This window comes from Phycodurus eques, chromosome 8, assembly GCF_024500275.1.
Source record: "Phycodurus eques isolate BA_2022a chromosome 8, UOR_Pequ_1.1, whole genome shotgun sequence".
In the NCBI taxonomy this organism is placed as follows: Eukaryota; Metazoa; Chordata; class Actinopteri; order Syngnathiformes; family Syngnathidae; genus Phycodurus; species Phycodurus eques.
In genome coordinates, this window is record NC_084532.1 from 19,622,364 (window position 1) to 19,647,867 (window position 25,504).

The 25,504-nt window shown below is 40.7% G+C and overlaps 1 protein-coding gene and 1 long non-coding RNA gene across 3 annotated transcripts in view; one reads left to right on the forward strand and one right to left on the reverse strand.

The window, feature by feature from the left end:
• LOC133406582 (uncharacterized) overlaps positions 1 to 2,795 on the forward strand; it is a 41,692-nt gene extending 38,897 nt beyond the window's left edge. The window contains exon 5 of the long non-coding RNA XR_009769066.1: positions 2,333 to 2,795. This is a non-coding gene — a long non-coding RNA (uncharacterized LOC133406582). The remainder of the gene's footprint in view (positions 1 to 2,332) is intronic.
• An 11,208-nt stretch (positions 2,796 to 14,003) lies between these two features.
• On the reverse strand, positions 14,004 to 24,971 carry LOC133406722 (mitochondrial coenzyme A transporter SLC25A42-like). 2 transcript variants are annotated; one of them, XM_061684553.1, is made up of 8 exons: positions 24,692 to 24,971; positions 24,241 to 24,407; positions 18,700 to 18,811; positions 18,470 to 18,495; positions 16,993 to 17,159; positions 16,806 to 16,922; positions 16,436 to 16,587; positions 14,004 to 15,334 (listed from the first exon to the last, which is right to left on the reverse strand). In XM_061684553.1, the coding sequence occupies exons 2-8, from the start codon at positions 24,325 to 24,327 to the stop codon at positions 15,009 to 15,011; spliced, it is 987 nt and encodes a 328-aa protein (XP_061540537.1). In that variant the 5' UTR covers positions 24,328 to 24,407; positions 24,692 to 24,971; the 3' UTR covers positions 14,004 to 15,008. The 2 variants fall into 2 exon arrangements, with proteins under 2 accessions (XP_061540537.1, XP_061540538.1); XM_061684554.1 differs by having other exon boundaries at positions 24,241 to 24,421.
• Between the last annotated feature and the right edge of the window lie 533 nt (positions 24,972 to 25,504).

A 25,504-nucleotide genomic window follows, 5' to 3' on the forward strand; every position in this document is an offset into this window, starting at 1 on the left:
AAGCGTTTTCCACATGGAACTTGTTTGATCCTGCTTTCTGTAAATAGATCACAGCTTGGATTATAGTGAACCGTCATTTATCGTGGGGGATATGTTCCAAACCCACCCGCAATAGGTGAAAAATCACAATACGTTCAAACTTATTAAAACACGCTTAAACTTACTAACAAACACTTTTTAAAGTATTCCTTTGCTCCTATTCCCTCTCTCTAGCTCGCACAGTTCTACAGATAGGAGAAATTTAACACAGAAGTGTTGTCTCTGAGCATTTAATCGATCGCACCTGGACTTGTTTTAGTTGTCTTAGAAGAAGTTTCACCTCTCATCCGAGCAGGCTTCACTATCGCAACTTTCCAAGCCATCCTTTCATTTTCCAGCACCATTTTGAGAGTATTGAACCCAAAAAGTTCCGAAAGATGCCTGTGAATATTTTCATTCATCCAGGTCATTTCATTTTCAGAGCATTGACTCAATTGCAGCTGGACTGGTTGTCTTCGAAGGCGTTTTGCCGCTCACCCAAGCGGGCTTCAGCAATCAAACACAGAAGTGTTCATACTGTATTATATATGATAATAGAACGAGAGCAAACAGACGAGGAGAAAGGAGTGGATATTTGAGAGGCTGTCGGCAATGATTGCCCCATTCATTGACTGCACTTGTGCATTTCCACGACTATGCGTCGTTTTTTAGCCGCAAGTACCGAAGAAATTATAAACATTGAAGTATTTTTTTAAAACACAATATAAGTATGTACTGTACCATATATACTGTATTAGGCTAGTATTATAGCTTCGCATCGGTCTGCTGGATTTCACTTAGTAATGTAAGAAACATAATTTTGGTTGTGTCTTTTAACAGCTCATGTAAGCAGCAGGTGCCCGCTAGCTAGCTTAGCGCCTAGTTAGCACTTGGCTACACCACACTAGTGGTGTTTTTAAAATAAATTATTTGGTGGAATTGTAACCCGTAACTCTCATTAGGAAGGCCATTTTGGCCAATCAACCTGAAGTCAGTCATTTCCGGAAAAGGCATGTGCTAGAAATTGACCATAGAAGGCTGCTGCATGTGATCAAGTAATGATGTCTGGTGAAGGAGCATGTGGCTCACTACCTAAAGTTATTTTTCAACACCTTCCAAGTAACAATTGTATGTTTGTAATCATGAGGAAGTGTGACAGCAGCTGCCCTGTTAGTCAGAAGCCCTTGCCCTGTATTCTGTGCACTTGCTCTGTCTGCACAACTTCTCCTCTTTCTCACAAGGAATAAACCAGAAAGACAATTCACGGCGTTTCCTTGTGTTTATTACAATATTATAGAACATATTGCCACAGCAAGTCACAATAAGAAAAATGGCGACTTGCGGCCTAAAAAGGCGAAAATAATTTACACAATTTGACATAAACATAAACATTACAAAATAATGCACATTTTTACCTTTTTTAAATAAAAGAAATAATGAAATAAAAAAATATTTTACATTTTTTAAATTTATCATTTTTTTCTAAATAATCCTTTCTCTGAATGTTGTGATTTTTTTTTGTGCTAGTGTTTAGCTGTATGTACGTAGAAGTGTTTCACTTGTGTATGTGAGTGAAAACAAATCATGGTTTTGTGTTTGAGAGCGTTTTACTTTTGTATGTACTAAATGCTATTCACTTGTGTATTTCAGTAGAACGTGCGTAGGGTAAGCCTGGATTACTGTATGTCCTTGACGGCCCCTCGTCGCTTTCTCTGGTGTTGCGTATGCTGTGTAGCATGCTTAGCAGCTAGCTTCCTTTCGAACCATGGCCACGCCCCACTGCTCCTCTAAAATACAATTAGATGATCCTGAAAGACTCAGCATCATGCCGTCCGGTTTTATGACCAAGCACATCCAACGTGCTATGCGTGTGTGTGTGCGTGTGTATGTTTGTGTTTGGCGGGTGGTTGGGGGGCGTCATTGTATTTCTGTCTGGAACCTAATCCCAAAGGTGATATTAGTCTGGTTAGGGGGCAAACACAACACCCCCTAACTTGTCTGTGTGTGTGTGTGTGTGTTTTGATGCTGCAGGCGTTAGGGTCAGCCAGTAAACCCAGACACTCAATCTTGACCCCTGACCCATCACTGTCTACCAGCGCCGGTTGGAAGAATGGAGGGCGGAGTGGGTGCGGGTCACACACACGCCATTGATGCAGACAGCTGATAGAAGCACAAGCAAATACACGCGCACACACGGACATATGTCAAAGCTGGTCCCAGGCCTCCGCTTATTTGTTGAAAAGAGAATTTTATTTTTTCTTATAATAATTGTTGTGACCACACACTGATTTTAAATTTTTGTTTTGCTCCTCAGATGAAGCCACCATTTGTTGCCATGATGATGAAAAGCTGGAGTCAAGCACAGGAAGGCCTGCACCAAATAGCATTTTTTTTTTTCAGGCATGTCCATGTTTATAAGATATATATATTTTTGGGGAGCAAGTGAGTTGGAGCTGCTTCCAATAGGTATGTTTAGGAACCTATTGAAGACATAGGCGCATAGATTTAACCATAGGGTCAAAATTATTCTTTAAAAAATGGAAATACTGTCATATTTTTAGTACTGTAGAATCTGCCAAAAAGTAATGATATATTTTTTCATTATTATCTTATATCTTGTTATTAAAGGTATGTGTTGCCAAATTGGCTTTCATCTAAATGTAAAGAAAAACTCATAAAATAAAAAAAGGAAAATACATGGTATTCATTTACTTCATTGGACCACATTTTGGCTTTGCTTTGAAAGAAAATGTATTATAATTTTGAAATAAATACATAAAAATACATTAAAATGGAGATGTGTGCTTTTTCTAATGTGTTGACTAATTTGACTAATTAATTTGACTAATTTTCTTGTTATATCCTTTTTGAAATAAAAAAAAACCAAAGAATAATATTGTCATTGTGTTATTTTTCTACTGAAAAAAAAAAAAAAAAAATGCTTTTCATTTATTTAATTGTCCACATTTTGATCAGAAAAAAAATATATTTTTCTGCATTTTTCGTTGTATGATTACGTCTTTGCTTATTAGCAACACAGTGAGGCATGCACGGTTCATTTTTAAGACCTACTCATGCCCGATAAAGTTTTAATAATAAAGCATGTTTGTTTTTTTATCATCAAATGTTTTCTTTTTGAGTTGCCTTTGAATTGATTTCCATAGTTTTAACTATAGAATATAAATGGATGAATCATAAAAAAAAAAAAAAATCGTGTCATGTGTCATGTGTTTTCCAATAAATGTGTGGATCAAAAATATACCTTTGTTGTTGTTGTATATATATTTTTTTACTTATAAATGGGTAAATGGGTTGGCAGTACAACCATAAAAGTTTGTCGTTTGCCTTGTTTCCCCCTACCTTTCCATCACGTTCATAAACACACCCGATTTGCTAGTAAATGGATTCCGGGGTCATTCATAGCAGCGTACTGTTTACGTGTATGTGCATAAAGTACGGCCTGCATACAGAGCCACAGCAGCCTGTTGTGTGCGATGACTTCAGCGGTGATTGAAGGATTGGAAAGGGAACAGTTCAATCCGGTGGCCCAAATCTGCGGTGTCAATTAGACGTCTTTGTGGTCGAGCAGCAGGAGCGTTGAAGCGAGATGCCGATGCTGAATTAAACCCTTTACTCAGAGCCACACACATGCACAAACATGTCGGGGGTGGTAACACCTCCTCTTTGCTACTAAATTCATGAAAAAAGTATTTAAAAAATAATAATAAAAAAAAAACTTTGCTGGGGTTTATAACTATTAAGGAAAGTGACCTATAAACAGGCTGCTAAACGAGAGCAAATAATGTTTAGGGTTGCTGAAACAGTATGTGGTTCATTGCTCAAGGTTATTTTGAAGTGACCCAACTTGCAAGTGTTTTGGCGATACGAGTCATTGCTCAGCCAATGTTTGGTCTTCCAATTGTCATTAAATGGTGACAGGGAACTTCATAAAAACACAGCGTAAATAATTATTTTAAAAAATTGGCCAAGTGCTTGCTTCGAGCTTTTTCAGTCACATTCCCAGTTCTAGTTTAAATGTAACACAATAACAATTACACATTTGGTATTTAATAAAACCACATAAACTTGCAAACGTCTGCCAGCTTTATGCTAACACACAATGTAAAACGCCATTCATTGGCTAACAAAACTAGCGTTGATCTTGCAGTAGTAATAATACTTCAAGCTGCAACACATGTAGACAAACAATATAACAATACTTATACTTATTCTTTACCCTCTCTGATCCTCTGACTCAGTTTTACAGATTCACTTACTTGTGAAACTCTTCTTTGTTTATTATGAATGTCTGTATTATACTGCCCCTTGGTGGCCAAAGCACTTACAACACAAGGAACACAATGGGCAGTGAAATCCATCCATCCATCCATCCATTTTCTGTACCACTTATACTCACTAGGGTCGCAGGCATGCTGGAGCCTATCCCAGCTATCTTCGAGCGAGAGGGGCACTGAAATGTACAATTATATAGAGTGCTACTTATTAAGAACACATTACAAGATTTTGGGGGGCGTTTTTTTTTTTTGTAAAGATGGAACGGATTAATGGCAGGTCCATTCATTTCAATGGGTAAAGATACATAAGCGGACCCCCACTATTCATGGAGTATAGGAACTGGGCCCAACTGCAAACACCAAAAGTCGGCAAATAATAGACGCCCGTTATATTCGTCACACACAAAAAAATCCTGAAAAAAACATGAATAAGTGAGGGATTAGGTGAAAAAAAAGTGAGTTATAGGGAGAAAAATACAGCAAATAAGCGGGGGTTTCTGCAACTAACGGGGAATAGGTTGCCTCAAAAAATATGCGAATAGGTGAATCCACAAGTGCCGAACCGCAAATATGTGGGATCCACAGTAATTCAATATTTATCATCACATTAACAGTGTTACTGGTAGCTGTTAACACTCATGCAAACATTAGCAAAGTACTTTTTTAACTTAGTTTTTGTTGCAAAAATAAAAAATAAAATACACGGTAATACTGTTGCAGTATTGCACTCCACAATGCCCTGCCTCTTGCTCAAAGTCAACGGATAGGCTCCAGCTCACCCAAATGGGACAAGCACTATAGAACAGTTTCCCAACCATAAGAATTTATAAGGTCTGAAAAATATTATTTACTACATATTATACAGTGGGTATGGAAAGTATTCAGACCCCCTTAATTTTTTTTACTCTTTGTTATATTGCAGCCATTTTCTAAAATCATTTGTTATTTTTTTCGTCATTAATGTACACACAGCACCCCATATTCACAGAAAAAACAGAATTGCTGAAATGTTTGCAGATTTATTAAAAAAGAAAAACTGAAATATCACACAGTCCATAAGTATTCAGACCCTTTGCTCAATATTTAGTCAAAGCACCCTTTTGAGCTAATACAGCCATGAGTCTTTTTGGGATTGATGCAACAAGTTTTTCACACCTGGATTTGGGGATCATCTGCCATTCCTCCTTGAAGATCCTCCCCAGTTCTGTAAAGTTGGATGGTGAACGTAGGTGGAAAGCAACTTTCAGGTCTCTCCAGAGATGCTCAATTGGGTTTAAGTCAGGGCTCTGGCTGGGCCATTTAAGAACAGTCACTGAGTTATTCTGAAGCCACTCCTTCATTATTTTGTCATTGTCTTGTTGGAAGGTGAACCTTCGGCCCAGTCTGAGGTCCTGAGCACTCTGGAGAAGATTTTCGTCCAGGATATCCCTGTACTTGGCCGCATTCATCTTTTCTTCGATTGCAACCAGTCTCTCTGTCCCTGCAGCTGAAAAACACCCCCACAGCATGATGCTTCCACCACCATGCTTCACTGTTGGGACTGTATTGGACAGGTGATGAGCAGTGCCTGGTTTTCTCCATACATACCCCTTAGTATGAAGGCCAAAAAGTTCTATCTTGGTATCATCACACCAGAGAATCTTATTTCTCACCATCTTGGAGTCCTTCCGGTGTTTTTTTAACAAACTCCATGCGGGCTTTCACGTGTCTTGCACTGAGGAAAGGCTTTCGTCGGGCCACTCTGCCATAAAGCCCCGACTGGTGGAGGGCTGTAGTGATGATTGACTTTCTACAACTTTTCTCCCATCTCGCGACTACATCTCTGGAGCTTAGCCAGAGTGATCTTTTGGTTCTTCTTTACCTCTCTCACCAAGGCTCTTCTCCCCCGATTGCTCAGTTTGGTCGGACGGCTAGCTCTAGGAAGGGTTGTGATCGTCCCAAACGTCTTCCATTTAAGGATTATGGAGGCCACTGCGCTCTTGGGAACCTTAAGTGCAGCAGACATTTTTTGGTAACCTTGGCCAAATCTGTGCCTTGTCACAATTCTGTCTGTGAGCTCTTCAGGCAGTTCCTTTGACCTCATAATTCTCATTTGCTCTGACATGCACTGTGAGCTGTAAGGTCTTATATAGACAGGTGTGTGGCTTTCCTAATCAAGTCAAATCAGTATAATTAAACACAGCTGTACTCCAATGAAGGTTTAGAACCATCTCGAGGATGATCAGAATAAATGGACAGCACCCGAGTTAAATATGAGTGTCACAGCAAAGGGTCTGAATACTTATGGCTGTGTTATATTGCAGGTTTTCTTTTTTGATAAACCTGCAAAAAATTACACAATTCAGTTTTTTTCTGTTAATATGGGGTGCTGTGTGTACATTAATGAGGGGGGAAAAAACACTTACATTATTTTAGCAAATGCCAGCAATATAACAAAGAGTGAAACATTTAAGGGGGTCTGAATATTTTCCGTCCCCAATGTGCATCTTCATTCATCTATCTATGCCAACAACACACTGGATAGTAACAGGCTGAAAAATTAATAATGTTCTTCAAGTAGATAGCAGAAGGTACAATTAACCTGTGTCTCTACCTGTCTAGCTGCTAATGGATAACTAGTAGATAACTAGCTGGCTCGTAGAACCAGATGTTCCCAGCCAACCAGCGTGGACTAATGCTTTTTATGGCACTAGGACAAGCACAAAACAGACCACGGCTACCGTACGCTGAGGGATCCTGGTTAAAGTAAGCCATTTTAAAATTTAAAAAAGAAACGTCTTGGCAACAGCTTTTTCCGGAGGCTGAAATGCGGCAGTTTAAATGTGTCAGTGTACTCTCTTTTCTGGTGTTTTGACAAAATCTACAACCCAAACAAGACTGACGAGGACGTAAGCAGGGGGCTATAAATCATTTTCAAATAATCAAATGGGATTTTTCATTTATTGGACAATGGTATGTATTTATTTCAGAATACTTGAAGTAATAATTATTCAATTCTGATTCGTTGGTCATTCATTTCTGTCAATGTGAGTAGCAAATGGAGATTTAGAGTACAAGTCTGAACGCTACTACAGACAGATGGAAACCAACTGCTCCAAACCAAGCCTAGTTCAGCTGGTACCGTGCTGTAAAAAAGCGGAATACAGTCAATGGACATCCAAACTGTGAACAATAACTCTGTGCCTTCTCTGTGGGACCCGCAGGCCTCGGCCTCACCTCGAATGGTGCAGACCTAGAAGGAGAGCCGGGCAGGCCTCCGTAGCCATGCCCGGACAATCGACTACGAGCGTGTATGTGTGTGTGTGTGTGTGTGTGTGTGTGTGTGTGTGTGTCGTTCGTGAGCCTGAAAGAAAGTCGGAGATTATCCCATTCTGCGTGTCCAGTCACCAGTGCAGTATCGACCTCGGCGGGCCACCCGGGGTGCCTCCAGCCAGCCGTGAGATGGCCTGATATACATGCTCACTGGCCATGCTGGATTCCCTCACACTCCATGGGCACTCTTTTTTTTCTCTCTGGAAAACACTGGAATGACCCCTGTGCATACACACACACACGCACTTTGAGTACAGTGGCCATCAGGTCATTTTGGGTGTCCAGCGAGGCGAAGCGGAGGTCATCGGGGAGGTGGAAAAGCTCTTTAAATGGTGGGAATGATAGCGTTACACCTATACATGGAGTTACGGATCATGTCACATGAAGTTTGTGTACACTGCATGACTCGTGTTGAGGATGACAGCCTCGCTTAAATCAGGACTGAGAAACGGTAGATGCCAAAGTATTTCAGAATAATTCTTTCAAACAGACCAAAACATTTAACGCAGATCATCTTAATAAATTCAGGATGGGTCAAAAGTCCATTTTTCCTTCCATTCTTCTTTCCTTCATTCCTACCTCCCTCCCTCACTCTTCTGTTTTGCTGCTTCCTAACTTCCTCCCTTTAATCTCGCTTTCCTTTGTTTTATTCAGCCTGGTTATTTGGAATCCTTCTGTCCTTCCTACCATCCTTGCATCCGTTTTCCCTTACTCTGTCCCCTTGTTGAAAGCGCTAAAGCCTGGTTATCAAAAAAAAATAAAATAAAAATCATTTGTATTTTAGCATCCCTTGGTTAGAAAAAAAATACTCCCAAAAGCAGTTAAACTGATCGAGACGAAAGTGGGTGGACAACTGTACAGAATGTCAGTTGTTTTGGGTCGGAAGCAGCCTTTGTGGGCGAATTCCAGGGCGCATACTATTATGACAAACTCCATTTGCCCAAATGAGCCCCAATCAGAAACAAGTGTACAAGACAGGGCAGACCATGGCGACAAAGTTTAATGATTATTTCAAGGATTCACTATGAAAAAGGGTCTGCCACGGCCCATTTATCACTACTTGCAGCTTTAATTCTAATTATGTCCTCTTTTTTTGCAGTTATTTATTTGTATCTATCAACAAGCATTAAAAGCATCAAACTGAAGGAAAACAATGGCTCAATGACAGAGTTAATTAACTCTTCCTGGGGAAACAGCAGAGGGGCTTAAGGCGCTTTGTCATCTAATTGCCCCTCTTCTGTTTGTTTGTGTTGTTAACATCCTGGGCAGTTTGCAACACAAAGGCCATTAACGGCAGGGCACAAAGCTGTAAAACACACAAACAGGGTCATGTACACGGAAGTGCTACTGCAAAGCAAACTTTATCTAATCCTGACTATAATATTTAATATTGGTTAAGCGGGTAAGTGTATAACAATAAGAGCATAAACGCGTGCACACAAAAACAAAAAGAAAGATAACAAATGAATGGGATTAGGAATGCAGCAATATTTTCAAGCTTGATTATGTTAACATTAAGACTTGCGTGAACAACATCCAAGGATTTTACCGTAATTGTTAACTAATGCAATTAATTTTTAATAATGCAACATCGAGAATTAAAAAAAAAAAGTCAAATGCCTGTCCAGTGTGATTTTGGAACTATTGTTCCATGTTACATGTTACATGTACCAGCCCACTGTATCTGTTTCCCATGGATTTTCGTTTTCCCGATAGAGAGTACCTCTCTCTCTCTCTCTCTCTCTCTCCCTCTCTCTCTGTTATGCTATTTGTCACTCTCTGTATTTATTTTTTTACCCAAAATATGATTAGAATATAATTTTATTGTTTTTTTTTTTTTTTTTCAGAAAAAAGTAACAAAACAAACAAAACAAAAAAGCCTATGTCGCCTATCCCAGCTGACTTTCGGCGTACAGTGAGTACCCCGTGAGAGGACTTTGGAGTGGTCCAAAAAAGTGGTCCATTCCAAAAACATGCGTGTTAGGTTCATTGAAGACTAAATTGGCATAAATGTAAGCGTGAATAGTTGTTTGCCTCCAGTATATGTGCCCTGTGGTTGCCTGGTGACCAGTCCTGGGTGCACCAGGGCTCTTACCCAAAGTCTGCTTGGCTCGGTTAGGCTAGTTCACCCATGACCCCAATGAAGACAGGCACTATAGAAAATGAATGAATGGTTTAAATTGGACAGTCAAAATCCTAGCAACCAACAAAGACTATTGTCGACTGTACAGAGAAAGGACCACGCTTGTTGTTGGAGTGAGTGCAACATTCAGTGAATTTCTTTGTATCTGCTGAAATAAAGATAGCCAAAAAACTGAAACCTCGCTCAGTCGTCCCCTCGCCTCCCCTGAACTTGGCCGCCCTCCCCAGACGCCTCATAAGATATGTTGGCTCAGCCCACAGTGTACACACACAGACGAGCAAATGGACTGACCAAGGACGTGAGCGGGTGGGGTAAACGCCGGGTGGCGGGTGTGTGTTAGACAACCCGGGGCCCACTTTGTCACGCTGACCGCGGCGACACCATTGAATGTGTGCATAGGGAGCAGAAGGTTCACAGGACCCCGAGGCATTCTCATGCAAAACCTGTCACGGACTTCCATCCATCCACACCTCCGTTTTTCTTTTTTTTATTCCTTTTTTTGCAAGAAACACACATGCATGTTTATTAATGGCCACCATGAATCCACCACCCTTGTCTGTTTGCAAGTCACGTTGTCATAGAAACCATCAATAAGCCGTAAACACTGGCTGGAGTTGGTTTCAGTGGAAAAAGAAGGATACAAGATGAACACATTCCGACGTCCTGTAACCTTGAGAGTGAAAAAACAATTTTTACTACACGTTTCGGCCAATTTCAGATTCTGTCTTTGCCTTCATGGTATATTAACCACGCTACTTCCTTCACTTTTCTCCTTGTAGATTGTGCTGGCCGCCGGTGTGCACCTCTCACCAGGTTCTAACCTGTTCCACACATTATAATTGCATTGTTCAAATGCAAAAATGGTGAGAATATGCAAACTCCGCTTTCAAACCCCCAACCTCAGAACTGTGAGCCAGACATGCTAACCACTCGGAAGCTCTCCCAGCAAGTCCGAAGTCCAAAATTGTCAACTTAATTCAGACTTTGGTCAAGTCACGTGCCTTGAGTCCTCCATGGAGCAGTGCCGCCATTGCAGTGTGAGTTTGATTGAGTGCGGTCCAGGCCGGCGTGCACACTCCCTCTAATGGAAGCAGCTTAGTAATGCAGTGACCCCGCAGCTTTTTACAGCGCTGCCAAGCGATAAGTGGCCATATGTGCTGGATCTTGTAAAATTAACAAGACTGAGCTATAGCGCAGAAAGAGAGGGAATGTCCCCGCAGCACTTTACATACATTGAGCCACTACACTTCTCTTAAAACCCCAATTTGATATTTTTCCACCCATAAAGGGGGACTTTACACGGGAGGCCTTTACAGGACAGTTTATGTTGGATAAAATGCCTCTCAAGGTGTTTTAATGCCGGCTGGATTTATGAACGCTGTCTCGTCGAGAGTGGCTCGAGTCCTGATTCGCCCAACAAAGTGGCTGCGACTGGACGCCGTCCAGAGCTGGTTGGCACGCACGGCGTCTGCACACTCACTCACGCACATACTTTAATATTTACACTCTCATCCAATACATCAGCACCGGCGTTGCTAGGTGCCTTCACCAGCACGTTAATCACGTTTATTACGCACGCTTTAGAGAGCCCACGTCCCAAACTGGACTGAATTATACAGAGAGCTTCTTCTCAAATGTTAGGGATAATTTTATATGCTTGAGAGGCAATGAAATATCATACAGTGGTGCCTTGAGATATGAGCCATCCTCCGCCAATCTTTTGCTTTGACTTGTGAGCAAAATATGAGATACGAGCGCTGTGCGGTGGCAGCAATTCAACTCACGTCACAACAAGCAGCATGAGGCAAAACAATTTTTTAAAAAAGAGGCTTCCACCTGTTTATTGCTGCTCCCAGTTGTAGTTTACTGTCAAACTAAGCATAAAACAAAGAGAATTACATCCTGTATTTAACACAACTACATAACTTTCTGCAAGCTCAATGCTAACACAAAATGGGGAACACCGTGGACAGGCTAACGAATAGCATCAGTGTTGTGGTGTTATAACTAAGGTTGCGCATCGAGAATCGATTGGAACCGGGACTAATATTGCCATTCCTCCATATTAACATGGATATTTGCATTCAACAGCCGTCAATGGCAATGAATGAGTGAAAAAAAACTATGCACTTGTGTTTTTAGGTTTTAATCATAAAATTCATTCATTCATTCATTCATCTTCCATTCCGCTTATCCTCACTAGGGTCATGGGCGTGCTGGAGCGTATCCCAGCAATCTTCGGGCGAGAGACACCCTGAACTGGTCGCCAACCAATCGCAGGGCACATATAAACAAACAACCATTCACACTCACATTCACACCTACGGGCAATTTAGAGTCTTCAATCAACCTACCATGCATGTTTTTGGGATGTGGGAGGAAACCGGATTGCCCCGAGAAAACCTACCCAGGCACAGGGAGAACATGCAAACTCCACACAGGCGGAGCTGGGATTTGAACTCCAGTCCTCAGAACTGTGAGGCAGATGTGCTAACCAGTCACTTTGTCACTCTTGAAATTGAAAGATTATAAAAGTAAATTTCATAGCAGGGCTGCATGGTCGGGCAGTGCGGTGTGCTACTGGTTACTCGTTACTGGTTAGCACATGTGCCTCACTGCTTTGAGGTTTTGCTGACATTCTGGATGCCAAGCCGCCTGTGCCTGTACAGCATCTATTGTAGCTGAGGTCATTCAGATCTAGACAGTAGACCACCATGGAAAATATGATACTGCCGCATGCATCACAATCACATCTCGGTATGCTTTTTGTTCTCCCGCCATCACGTTTCTCTTCGATTTAGTGTATGTGTGAACAGCTATTGTCCGCCATACATGGGTGAAGGCGTCAAAAGTGAATTATTCATGCCCAATTTGAATACATGCAAATTGTCGGGGGCCCCTTCTTCTTGGCACGGGTCCAGGTTACCTATGGCAACGGCGCCTTCAAGAATCATCTTTCCATCCCTCCTCCTGCTCTTCCTCCTCCTCCTCCTCCTCCTCCTCTTTTGCTTAATCACCCGCCCCGTGACCACGCAAGCATCCACCCAGTGGTATTGTCTCGATTGTTGCAATACCAGGCCCATGCGCCCTGTCGGTTGGCAGGACATCCCATAATTCTCAGTCAAGGTCAGAGGCAAGGGGGATGAGAGATGGAGTGCAGGATTCCTCCCTCCACCCGTCCATCTATCCTTCCAACAGCGTCTGTAAAAAGAGGACAAAATGAAATGGAGGCTATCCATGAATTAATTCCAGTGAATGATTGAGGCATTGGATAGAGAGATACAGAGAGATAGATAGATAGATAGATAGATAGATAGATAGATAGATAGATAGATAGATAGATAGATAGATAGATAGATAGACAGATAGACAGATAGACAGCTAGATAGATAGATAGATAGATAGATAGATAGATAGATAGATAGATAGATAGATAGATAGATAGATAAATAGATAGAGGAAGTTTACTGTTATGGTAACACTCATTTGTATAAATGCATAATTGACCAAATCCACCAATCACAAAGCTTTCACAGCCACACAAAAAAATTAAGAATTTATTGCTTCAACAAAAAGTAAAATTTCTTTTTTTTTTTTTTTACAGTGTAAAGTATTTCAGTGTTTTATACACAATAGTTTAGCACGTCATCAGTCACGACAATGTACGTTTGTACATGGTCGATTTTTGCTTCATGTTATAATGTTATTTGGATGTAAATCATTTAACAGTTTAAAATTTTTTAAAGTCATAAAATGGAGGTTTGATACGTGAGTGGGCGAGGGGGGTCAAGTCCAGGACACGAGGTGACTCAACCTCCCACGACACACCGGAGTATCTCTCTGCTGACACCTACTGGAGATGATCATCTATTTTCACAAAAATAATATCATTGTTTTTCTATATTTTTGCAACTCCAGCGGCGGAGATGTAACCAGAACGTGTACGTTCTGGTTACATCTATTACAAACCTACACTAACCCAGTAGTGAATTCCTCGTTACAGTAAATGTGTCGGCGGTAACTGAGTGTGTTTTCTTGCGTTCTTGTACCACGTGACGTCGCATTCCTACACTCCCCGTTCCTAACTTTGAAATGCTGTATGTTAAGACCGTTGTCAACAATTTTTCATACTTGATAATCATAATGTGTTCATTTTCCGACCATACCAGTAGTTGTTGCGCTATTTGCTGAAATAATGCAACATTTATGACACTTAAAGCAAAACAGACATGACATGATTTCGCAACCTTTTATTTTCAGACCCTGCACAATAAGTATGATTATTTGTACCAGGGCGCCATCATGAGGATAAATGATGCATTGTTGTGCGTTAATCGCTTTCTTTTTGCATGGTCATTCTCACTTTGAATTGCAAACTATACATTAGAAATACTAAATAAATTGTATCTATAATGAACATGTCTTTTTTACTTTAAAAAAATCTACATATATCTGTTCATAAATGTAGCTCTTATAATGTCCATTGAAAGCGCATACCTCTTTTTATCCGAAACACAAAGCTATAAGTGCTTTTTTTTTTTTTTTTTTTTAACATGGTCTTTCTCCTTATATCCGGCATTCACAGCTCTTTAAATTTCCAGTTATCATATATAATGAAGGAGACGTTAAATTTGCGCCACGGGTCTTAAAAAAAAAGTATTTAAAAAAATGTCCAAATGGTGCATGCTGATGGGCCAGTGATGACATGCTTTTTTTTTTTTTTTTACAAAATCTCCTTATGATAACACTTAGAATCACCATGACAGTGCATCACATGGGACATTCATCATTCGCTGGCAACAGGCGGAAATCTCGGATCCCCAAAACCATCACTTTTCAGCAACAACAACAAAAATAAAAATGACAAGCAAGTCATTTTCAAAACTTAAGATTGTTCAATCATTTGTAAAAAATAACAGCCCCACGTGGGTAATGACCAATAGTACCCATTGGGGAAAAAATATAAATTGACCAACTTTGGACAGAGTAGGTTTCAGCCCGACGCTGGCGAAACATACTGTAAGGTAGAAACCATACACCCTATATGGTCACAACCCATACACATTTGTATATAAATCAAAGATAACCAAGGTAAAGTCTCCGTATAATCTTGAAAGAACATACAGTACTGCAAACATAGAACACACAATTCTTCTTAATTGTTGTTATTTTCTCAATAAAAGTGATTGCTCGTGGCTTTGAACTCTGTTTTTCATCTCTATATATCCCATCTGCGCCAGTCAGTGGGTGGAGAAGCCCATCTGGTGCACTTTGAGGAGCAAACTGTGCGTGATGTCGAAGGTGGTGAAGCTGATGCCCACCGCGACCGGCCCCTTGAGCCAGTTCATGCTCAAGCCTTTGTAGAGTCCACGCACCACGCCCTCGTGGCTCACGATCTCGCGCATTGTGCCCAAGATGGTGTTGTAGGCGGAGCCGGTGACGCCGGCCGTCTGCATGCGCCGGCGGACCACGTCCAAAGGGTACGAGGCCGACTGGCCGATCAGGCCCGCGCACGCGCCAAAGGCTAAGCGTTCCACGGGGTACGGCTGAGCTCGTTTTGTCTTTTCTAGAAGCAGAGCAAAGAGAAGATGGTTAGATCAGAGTTGTACAGTGGACCTCAAAAATACTTGAATAAGCAGGAATAAACTGCCAATGGAGCGTTTTCAGGGTTGGTTCTCCCCAAAAAGAAAACATTTGGAACCATTTTGGAAAAAAATAATAATCTGCGAAAAGGTGAATCTGAGGGTCCACGTGCAGTGAACTCTCATTCATCATGGGGGATGTTTTCTATAGCCAACTGCTACAGATGCAAATGTAATTTTCTGTGATAAAAGCCATCACTGGCTGAATGACAACTTGGCAAAGAAAGTTCCAAGAGATAAAGACATTGGAATTTTGCTTTTTCTTTAGCTTTTTTGCTGGGGCGGTGTGGCGCACTGCAACCGGGGGGGGGGTCGCCGGTCCGTATTCCCGCCCCAGCGGATGTCATCATTGTGTCCCAGGGGGCAAGACACTTAACCCACATTTCCTATGAATGAATGTGGTTGGGCGTTTATTGGAGGTCGGAGGGGCCGTAGGCGCAGAATGGCAGCCAAGCTTCTGCCAGACTGCCCCAGGGCAGCTGTGGCCATACATGATGCTTACCGACACTAGGGTGTGACTGTGTAGTGAATGAATAATGCAATTGCAAAGTCTTTTTAAATGCCTTGTAAAGTGCTATATTATTATCATGAAGAAGATGAGAAACCACAGAATTCAAGAACTCGTAGGAGAATATGAAAATAGCTGATTCCCCCTTCCAAAAACATAACCTCTCCTCCTCCTGCCCATCTTTCATATACCATTAAGAGATTTCAGTAAAGGTAAAAGTGATGTTTAATGTTCATTTCTCTATTTATATCACATTGTTTTCTGTAACTTAAACAAATAGTTAATCTCTATCAAATGTATCTTGTTCATATTTTTCGGTGTCTGGAATGGATGAATTGATGAATTTCCTATGGGAAATATGACTTCGCTTTTTGTACCCTTTGGTTTTTTTCAGACTTTTTGGAATGGATACTTGACCGTATTTGACCTCGCCGACTTCCCATCTTTTTGGAATGAAGACGTACAAGACTAGACGCCCTGATTTTTCTGTCTGTTGTTTGAAAGACACTGTAGGTACCTGTGTGAAGTTTCTTGAGGGTCTCATAAGTGAAGAATGTGATGCCGGCGTAGGGGATGACACCCAGTATTGTGGGTGTAAAGCCTCTGTAGAGCGTCTTTAAGCCTTCCTCTTGGGAGATGCGCACAAAGATGTGCATGATGTTGCTGTACCTGTTATAATGAGATTAGACAGAGATAAAGTCCAATGGCTCCAAAATTGTAAAATTCAACCAAGATTGATGGCGGAGTGGGGGGGAATAAACCTCCCAAAAACTCTGTTAACTATAGTGATAGACTTCAGATTAGACTATCAGCAAAATTCCAAAGAATATTTGAGTCACAGTTCAAGTAACAACACAATCACCTAAATCCACAACATGAACACTTACATTTCTTTAGCTGTAACTGCCATGCGGGCCCGCACCATGTCCAACGGGTATGTTAGAATGGCGGCAGTGGTCCCTGCCAACGAGCCAGCCAAGAATCGCGGGAACGGCGGAAGAGCTCTGAAACAAAGCGAAGAAGAGTTGCAGCGACAAGTACCAAAGTGAAAGTACATCGGCCGGCGGTGCTTACTTTCCCTGGAAGCCGAAGTGGCCTCCCAGCACCTTTTTGTACTGTTCGTGGGAACAGAACTGGATGGCGGCGTACGGCATGACCCTCACCATGGTGGCCGAGTTCCCCCTCCACAGGCTGAGCAGCCCATCTTTCACATACGAGCAGTAGATGACCCCGAATGCCTCCTGTTAGGACACAGTAGGAAAAAAAAGAGTGATGTCAATAATGGGTTCCAATAGTTAATTTTGAATGGTTCCACAGCACCAGTGAGGAACAATTGGGATTCAGTATTTTGTTCCAGGGTTCCTGCAATAGTTGTGAAGTGAGAGCTGTATCAGTACAGCCTCTCTCTCTCTCTCTCTCTCTCTCTCTCTCTCTCTCTCTCGATATATATATATATATTTTTTTTTTTGCAGGGTGTGGGGAACATGGGGATTAAAGCAAATCTTAAACTTTTTTAAGAACAGAGTTACTTTTCCTGACATTTTTCATCCAATCTGATCTTTGTTGTTTTTATTTTATATTGTTCTTATATTTTTTACTTTATTGGGACATTTTTCCTTTTTTGAAAATCTTTGTTTTCCTAAAAATATTTATTTTCTGAAATGTTGCCCCTGATTTTTAGCATTTTTCTTTTTACACCAGCAATGACTTTTCTTAGTTTTTCTGAAAATTGTCTTTTTAATCGATGTTTCTGTGATTTTAGTTTCAGCCAAGCAGCAATTAAAATGACTTATTATTCAAGATTTTGAACTTTATTTTTTTAATAATTGAAATGAGTTCCATTACTTTTTTTCTTATATTTTATCGTAAAGCCAAAAAACAGCTGAAAATGTGTTTTTCTGACAGTTTTTGTCAGATTTCTAAAATCAGTTTTCTTTTAATCACCAAAAAAAACAAAAACTTTTTTTTCGTCTTACATTTTTGCCCCACTCCAAAACCAAACATCTTTTTCACAAAAAATCTACTTGCTTTTTTTAGAAATCCTAAAAATATATATCTTTTTTTTGTTTTTCAGTCATAAAGTAGTCATACCAATAAACATGTTAAACACACCAATTAAAAAAAAAAGTTATTAATGTTTTTGTTCTTGTCATGTGTGTCACAAACGCTAGCATCGTCACTAGCGCTAGCGTGGCAATAGCAGTGTCCTGGCTGGTCCACCATTATTACAGCCCCCTGATGGAAGTGATCCGAGGTCGTCATGGCAATGACAGAGCACACATGCCAGTGTCGAATCATCATATAATTTAGAAGATGGTCTTTTTAGGTCCAAAATACTACAAACTGTTGCTTTCAAGTAAAGAGGAGAAAGTTGGGCGATATCCAATACACTGTTTAACTATTTTGGTCATATCCATATTTGTTGCACAGTATATCCATATATATAATATTTTCCAGTCCTCATCATGATTAGGTGCTGAACAACTGCATGTCAAAATAAAATAAAAGTTATGAAAGGGTGCAGATTTTTACAGATATAAGTGAAACTCACCTTAGCCGAGAACCTGTTTGAGGACACTGAGGAATGGAAAAACAACATGATTAGAAGGACAAATTCTCCCATGCAGGCTAAACATCCATTAAGAGGATTAGCAGTTAGTTAACAGTTACATCAGACACTTAACATTCTACAGTGAGAAAAGAAAACAACATGTAAATGAATACTTCATGTGTTAAACTTTGACACCCGTATCTTGGGAATGTTTGGTTTCCGCCCCTTGCCTTGGAAGATGATCTTGGTGCGATCCAGGGGTGCGATGACGGTTTTGGCGACGGCTCCGGCGAACGCGCCACACAGCAGGGAGTCCAGCGCCGTCCAGGAGGGCCTCAGGTCCTGTTAGTTAGGACGCATCGGTCACGTTCGCGTTGACATTGCATTGTCACCTTACACCTCCCACCCTACCCTCATTCCACTCACGATAACTTGGGATATCTTTGTGGCCTTGAACTTGTGATTTCAAGCACACTTAATCATTTTTTATTTTCTCATCCAAATGTTGTTTAAACTATATTATCATGTCTCATGTTGATAAATGATACACAGATTGTCATTAAAAAATGTGAATCTAATTAAAAATAATAATAATAATAATAATAATAAATGGAGTCATATACAAAATGTTCACAAAATTTGAAAAAAAAGAATACAATTTTTTTAAAATAAAACAATATTAATAGACCCAAAACAATCTAAATAAAAAATAAAAAATAATAAATAAATAAATACATTATGGATATCTGCAACTGATTTGTAGATATATGTAACTCCGGTTGAAGATATCTCCTAGTAAATGTGTGTAATTACGTTTTAACTAGCTGAAATGACACATTCGATATCTGTAACACACATTACAAGTCGTCAAAATGAGGCTGCAAATATCTCCAACTGGAGAATCAGACATCTACAAATCAGTTGCAGATATCCATAAGTCACTTGCAGATATTGGCCGTTGAAAAGTGTACATCTGTAATGAGAAACCCCTTGCTTGCAGTACGAATGGAAAAAGTGACATCATTTGTCCAAGGTGAAATGACATTGCAGATTTCTGTTGTTTCAACCTCAAAAATTACGTTACAGATATCCAATTATTCAAAATGTAATGACTATGTTGCTGATATCTACAATGTTAATTCCAGGTAGTCAAACTTTGCTTTTAAATGTTCTATCTGGTTGCCGGAGTGGTTGACTTCTCTTTATACTTGCATGAAAGTTAAGAATGTTAATGTATAGTTACTAAGCGGTTATTGTTAACGTACTGTCACAATATAAAATAAAATACCAACACGCAGGCTATAAATATGGTTCTTTCTTCTTTGTGTAGATTCGCATCCAGGTCATGGCAAAGGTTGAAGCAAAGCAACTGCAGTCTTCTTGTTTGTTTGTTAAATTGTTGTTGTTGTTGTTTTCCAAAAACTTTCAGTTAGGTCTTAGGCAACTGTGTTATTAGGATAACAAAAATTAATTCCCTTTTTATTGTTTCCTATGGGAAAAACATGCATCACAATGGGTTATTTTCGACTTTGGAGGTTAAACTTCATGTTTGTGTGTTTGTGTGCATGTGCGCGTACATTTGCACGTGCCTATTTCCACACCTCAAGGGCAGCCAAGCCCAATAAACAGCCACTCAAAGCGATAAGAATGGCTTCACCAGGAAAAACAAAAGCAGTGCAGTTTCAATACTCTTATTGAGGTCAAATGCTATTTTCGATGAAATTGTTTCAATAAAAATTACAACTGGCTCTCCAGACACTAGCCTACCATAACACTTAGTTGTTTTTTTTATAATGTGGATTTAGAATGTACACAGTAACTACACTACACACTAATTTACTGCAGGGGAACCTTTAACGTCATCAGAAAGCGTCAGAGGACTTCAGCTTGGCGAGCAACCAAAATATTAACTGCAGTGTGTTTGCTTTTTATTTGGCTTTTTTGTCAATGTTGCACACGCCTCTCTCCTGGCTGCCCAGTACAATATAGAAAAAGCAACAATAAGTCAACATCAGTAATAGCATTTAGGTTGAATGCGCACAATGCATCAAGTCTTGTCAAATAGTCTCGTCAAATGAAGGCAAACTGCCTTCATTTGACGTGATCAAATAGTGAGTTTATTTTATTTTAGTAGAGGTGGCATACACAGTGGACTGGTCATCAGCCAATCATAGTGCACCTGAATGAAACAACAAGCAGCAGTGGCCAGTTAAGTCGGTCTTTAACTTAGAAAATATGATGTTCATTAGGTATTATGAGCAGTTGTGGATTAAATGTGTTTGGACACAGTTCTGGCGAAGTTTTACTTGTTTTTAGACCTGAACAACTCGTCGGAACAAATGCTCTTGTGGAATGTACAACCCAATTCCAATGAAGTTGGGACGTTGTGTTAAAAATAAATAAAAACAGAATACAATGATTTGCAAATCATGTTCAACCTATATTTAATTGAATACACTACAAAGGCAATATATTTAATGTTCAAACTGATAAACTTGATTGTTTTAAGCAAATATTCATTAACTTAGAATTTTATGGCTGCAACACGTTCCAAAAAAGCTGGGACAGGTGGTAAAAAAAGACTGAGAAAGTTGATGAATGCTCATCAAACACCTGTTTGGAACATCCCACAGGTGAACAGGCTAATTGGGAACAGGTGGGTGCCATGATTGTGTATAAAAGGAGCTTCCCTGAAGTGCTCAGTAATTCACAAGCAAAGATTGGGCGAGGTTCACCTCTTTGTGAACAAGGGCGTGAGAAAATAGTCAAACAGTTTAAGGACAATGTTCCTCAACGTACAATTGCAAGGAATTTAGGGATTTCATCCTCTACGGTCCATATCATCATCAAAAGGTTCAGAGAATCTGGAGAAATCACCGCATGTAAGCGGCAAGGGCGAAAACCAATATTGAATGCCCGTGACCTTCGGTCCCTCAGGCGGCACTGCATCAAAAACCGACATCAATGTGTAAAGGATATCACCACATGGGCTCAGGAACACTTCAGAAAACCAATATCAGTAAATACAGTTTGGCGCTAAATCAGTAAGTTCAACTTGAAACTCTACTATGCAAAGCAAAAGCCATTTATCAACAACACCCAGAAACGCCGCCGGCTTCTCTGGGCCCGAGCTCATCTAAGATGGACCGATGCAAAGTAGAAAAGTGTTCTGTGATCCGACGAGTCCACATTTCAAATTGTTTTTTGAAATTGTGGACATCGTGTCCTCCGGGCCAAAGAGGAAAAGAACTATCCGGACTGTTATGGACGCAAAGTTCAAAAGCCAGCATCTGTGATGGTATGGGGCTGTGTTAGTGCCAATGGTATGGGTAACTTACACATTTGTGAAGGCACCATTAATGCTAAAAGGTACATACAGCTTTTGGAGAAACATATGCTTCCATCCAAGCAACGTCTTTTTCATGGACGCTCCTGCTTATTTCAGCAAGACAATGCCAAACCACATTCTGCACGTGTTACAACAGCGTGGCTTCGTAGTAAAAGAGTGGAGTTACGAGACTGGCCTGCCTGCAGTCCAGACCTGTCTCCCATTGAATATGTGTGGCGCATTATGAAGCATAAAATACGACAACGGAGAACCCGCACTGTTGAACAGCTGAAGCTGTACATCAAGCAAGAATGGGAAAGAATTCCACCTACAAAGCTTCAACAATGAGCGTCCTCACTTCCCCAACGTTTATTGAATGTTGTTAAAAGAAAAGGTGATGTAAAACAGTGGTAAACATGACCCTGTCCCAGCTGTTTTGGAACGTGTTGCAGTCATAAAATTCTAAATAATGATTATTTGCTAAAAACAATAAAGTTTTACAGTTTGAATACATTACAAAGACAAGATATTTAATGTTCAATTAAATATTGCTCGAACATGATTTGCAAATCATTGTATTCTGTTTTTATTTATGTTTAACACAACGTCCCAACTTCATTGGAATTGGGGTTGTATATGCAGCTAAAAGCCATAGGTTCCACACCTCAGCTTTTAAGGGTCAGTTACATTAACAAAAATAGGAGTGGTGGACTGGATGAGTTACTTGACAACTCGTGTGCAACATAGAAAGCGGTTTGTGCATGTATTCATTATCCTTGATATCCGACCTAAAGTCCATGTACCTACTTGTACGGTCTTTGTATTCACTAGAGAATTCTACACGCTAGTAGGACAACATTGGCATTCTAGTGGGACAACTACATGTTACTGCTGAGGCAAAATTGTGCAGTAGCTCACATTTTTGCACTACTAATACTACTGCTGATGTTAATGAATAGAATTTTGTAATCCAATCCAACTGTATTTATTGAGCACTTTCAGAAGAACACAGTTGACCAAAGTGCTTAACACAACATCACAAAACAGAAAATAAAAACACAAGGATCATCCATCCATCCATTTTCTGAGCCGCTTCTCCTCACTAGGGTCGCGGGCGTGCTGGAGCCTATCCCAGTTATCATCGGGCAGGAGGCGGGGTACACGCTGAACTGGTTGCCAGCCAATCGCAGGGCACATACAAACAAACAACCATTCGCACTCACAGTCACACCTACGGGCAATTTTAGAGTCTCCAATTAATGCATGTTTTTGGGATGTGGGAGGAAACCAGAGTGCCCGGAGAAAAGCCACGCAGGCGCGGGGAGAACATGCAAACTCCACACAGGCGGGGCCAGGGATTGAACCCGGGTCCTCAGAACTGTGAAGCTGACGCTCTAACCAGTCACAAGGATCAATGAATGTAAATAAAATACCAATGATACGGGCCAATATATATATCCATCCATTTTCTGAGCCGCTTCTCCTCACTAGGGTCGCGGGAGTGCTGGAGCCTATCCCAGTTATCATCGGGCAGGAGGCGGGGTACACCCTGAACTGGTTGCCAGCCAATCGGAGGGCACATACAAACAACCATTCACGGGCAATTTAGAGTCCCCAATTCATGCATGTTTTTGGGATGTGGGAGGAAACCGGAGTGCCTGGAGAAAACCCACGCAGGCACGGGGAGAACATGCAAACTCCACACAGGCGGGGCCGGGGATTGAACCCCGGTCCTCAGAACTGTGAGGCCAACCAGTCGGCCACCATGCGCATATATATATATATATATATATATATAAAGTAGAAACAATAAAAAGTCAACATGTCAAACTGCAGTGAAAGCCAGAGGGAAAAAAAGTTGTATCTTTTATTTTTGCAAGGTCAGTAGTAGTACTAGTAGCACAGTTTTGCCCCAATGTTAACATGTAGTAGTCCTGCTAGCATGCAGAAATGTCATACAGAAATACAGTACCATTGTGGATAAAACGTTGCTAATAATGTACTGTTGCTCTACTAGTGCCCTAGTCATACTACTAGTGAGGAAGAAGAGAATACCAGTGCATGGTCCTTCAACTGGATATGAAGTAAATGCTAAAATGGGTTTCCATACCAGTAGCATGGAGATGGTGCAGTTTTGCTTCACTAGTAACATGCACTATAGTTTTCCTACTAGTATGCCTAAATTGTCCTCGCATGTTGTCCAGTAGTGAAAGGCAATAGTAGGGGGGGAAATAATACTAGTAGGACACAGTTATTCAACTAAGGAATCGTCTCACTTATGAGGACACAGCGTCTACAATAATTGTACATGGACCTCAAATAAATGTTCAAACAGCTTTCCATTGTGCAAACACTATAAATATGCATTGAGTTCAGTAGTAATCCGTTGAATTAAACAACTCTTACGCAACACGCGTGAGTGTGATTTTAAAAGCAGGCACACCTTTGCTTGGCTGGAAGGAGGCAGGCTCAGAACAGTGGCCTGGGCCACTGGCAGGCGACTTTGGTGGTCGTGCACGCGGTGGGCCATGAGTGTCCCTCGCTGCTGCTGTTGCTGGTGGTCGTGACCATCAAGTAGGATTCAGATTCAGAACCAGTACAGAAAGATCTCTGCAAAATAAACACTACATAGGAGCATACCGCAACAGAGCTTTGTTCCCTTTTTTTGTTTCCTTTATTTATTTATTTATTTTACGACCAGTAATGCAATACTGCACACAAACCATGTGGCACGTAAACAAGGACTCAGCACGTCCCTTTCAATGACAAACAATAAATGTGTCATTTGTACCACACATCCAACCTAAAATATAGCTCATTAATTCATCACCTATTCTTATTAGACGTCATATTTTGGACTATACCTTAATATATATATATTTAGGGGACTATACCTTTCGACGTGTTATGTCAACATTCCTGCATGGACGTCTTGTTTTCTCTCCGCTGGCTGGCCCACTCCACGCGCAACTAAAATCGAACCCTTTTGGTGGTGTTGTTGTTGTTGTTGTTTTCCTCCCTTCCTTTTGTGTCCTCTGAGAAATGACTGTGAGAAACAGGTGTCAAACTGTCCAGTGTGCTATTTAGAGGAAAATAATCTGCGTTGAGTTGCTGCTGCTGCGCACCAGATTATTTGGGTTTGATTGACACAATCTGCGGTCTCAAGAAAGTGGGACGACACTGCCCTCTGTTTTGAACTACAACGCCCACAAGCGAAGAGGATCGCGCGATAAACTCTCGCGACACTTTGCGGGATCTCGGGTTGCCAGGTTCTCCCTCCGTTTTCCCCGTTGATGTTTAGCGTGCAAACATTTCTGCATGATTTTGAAGAGGGAAAAACGTAAATGTAAGATTGCCTTAATTGTGCATTTGAAAATAATCACATTTTTATCATTTGATCCATTACATGTGCAATCTTCACATCATTCGTTCATAGGGTTGCCAAAGTGTGGAATATTTGCAAATTTCCAGAAGGGTTCTGGTTAATTTCCATGGGAAGTGGAAGATGAGTAAACTTTGGAAACATTCCGAATTGGAAATTTGGTAATTTGCGGAATTAACTGGGAATCTGAAGGAAAAGTATCCTTCAATCATAAATATATTTTTTTTTGCTATGTCATAAGCAGACATCCACGCAAAACAGATAGCTCTCTTTGCAAGGGCATGTACCTTAATTGCTCCATTTTTGCCACTTCACAGTACTTGGG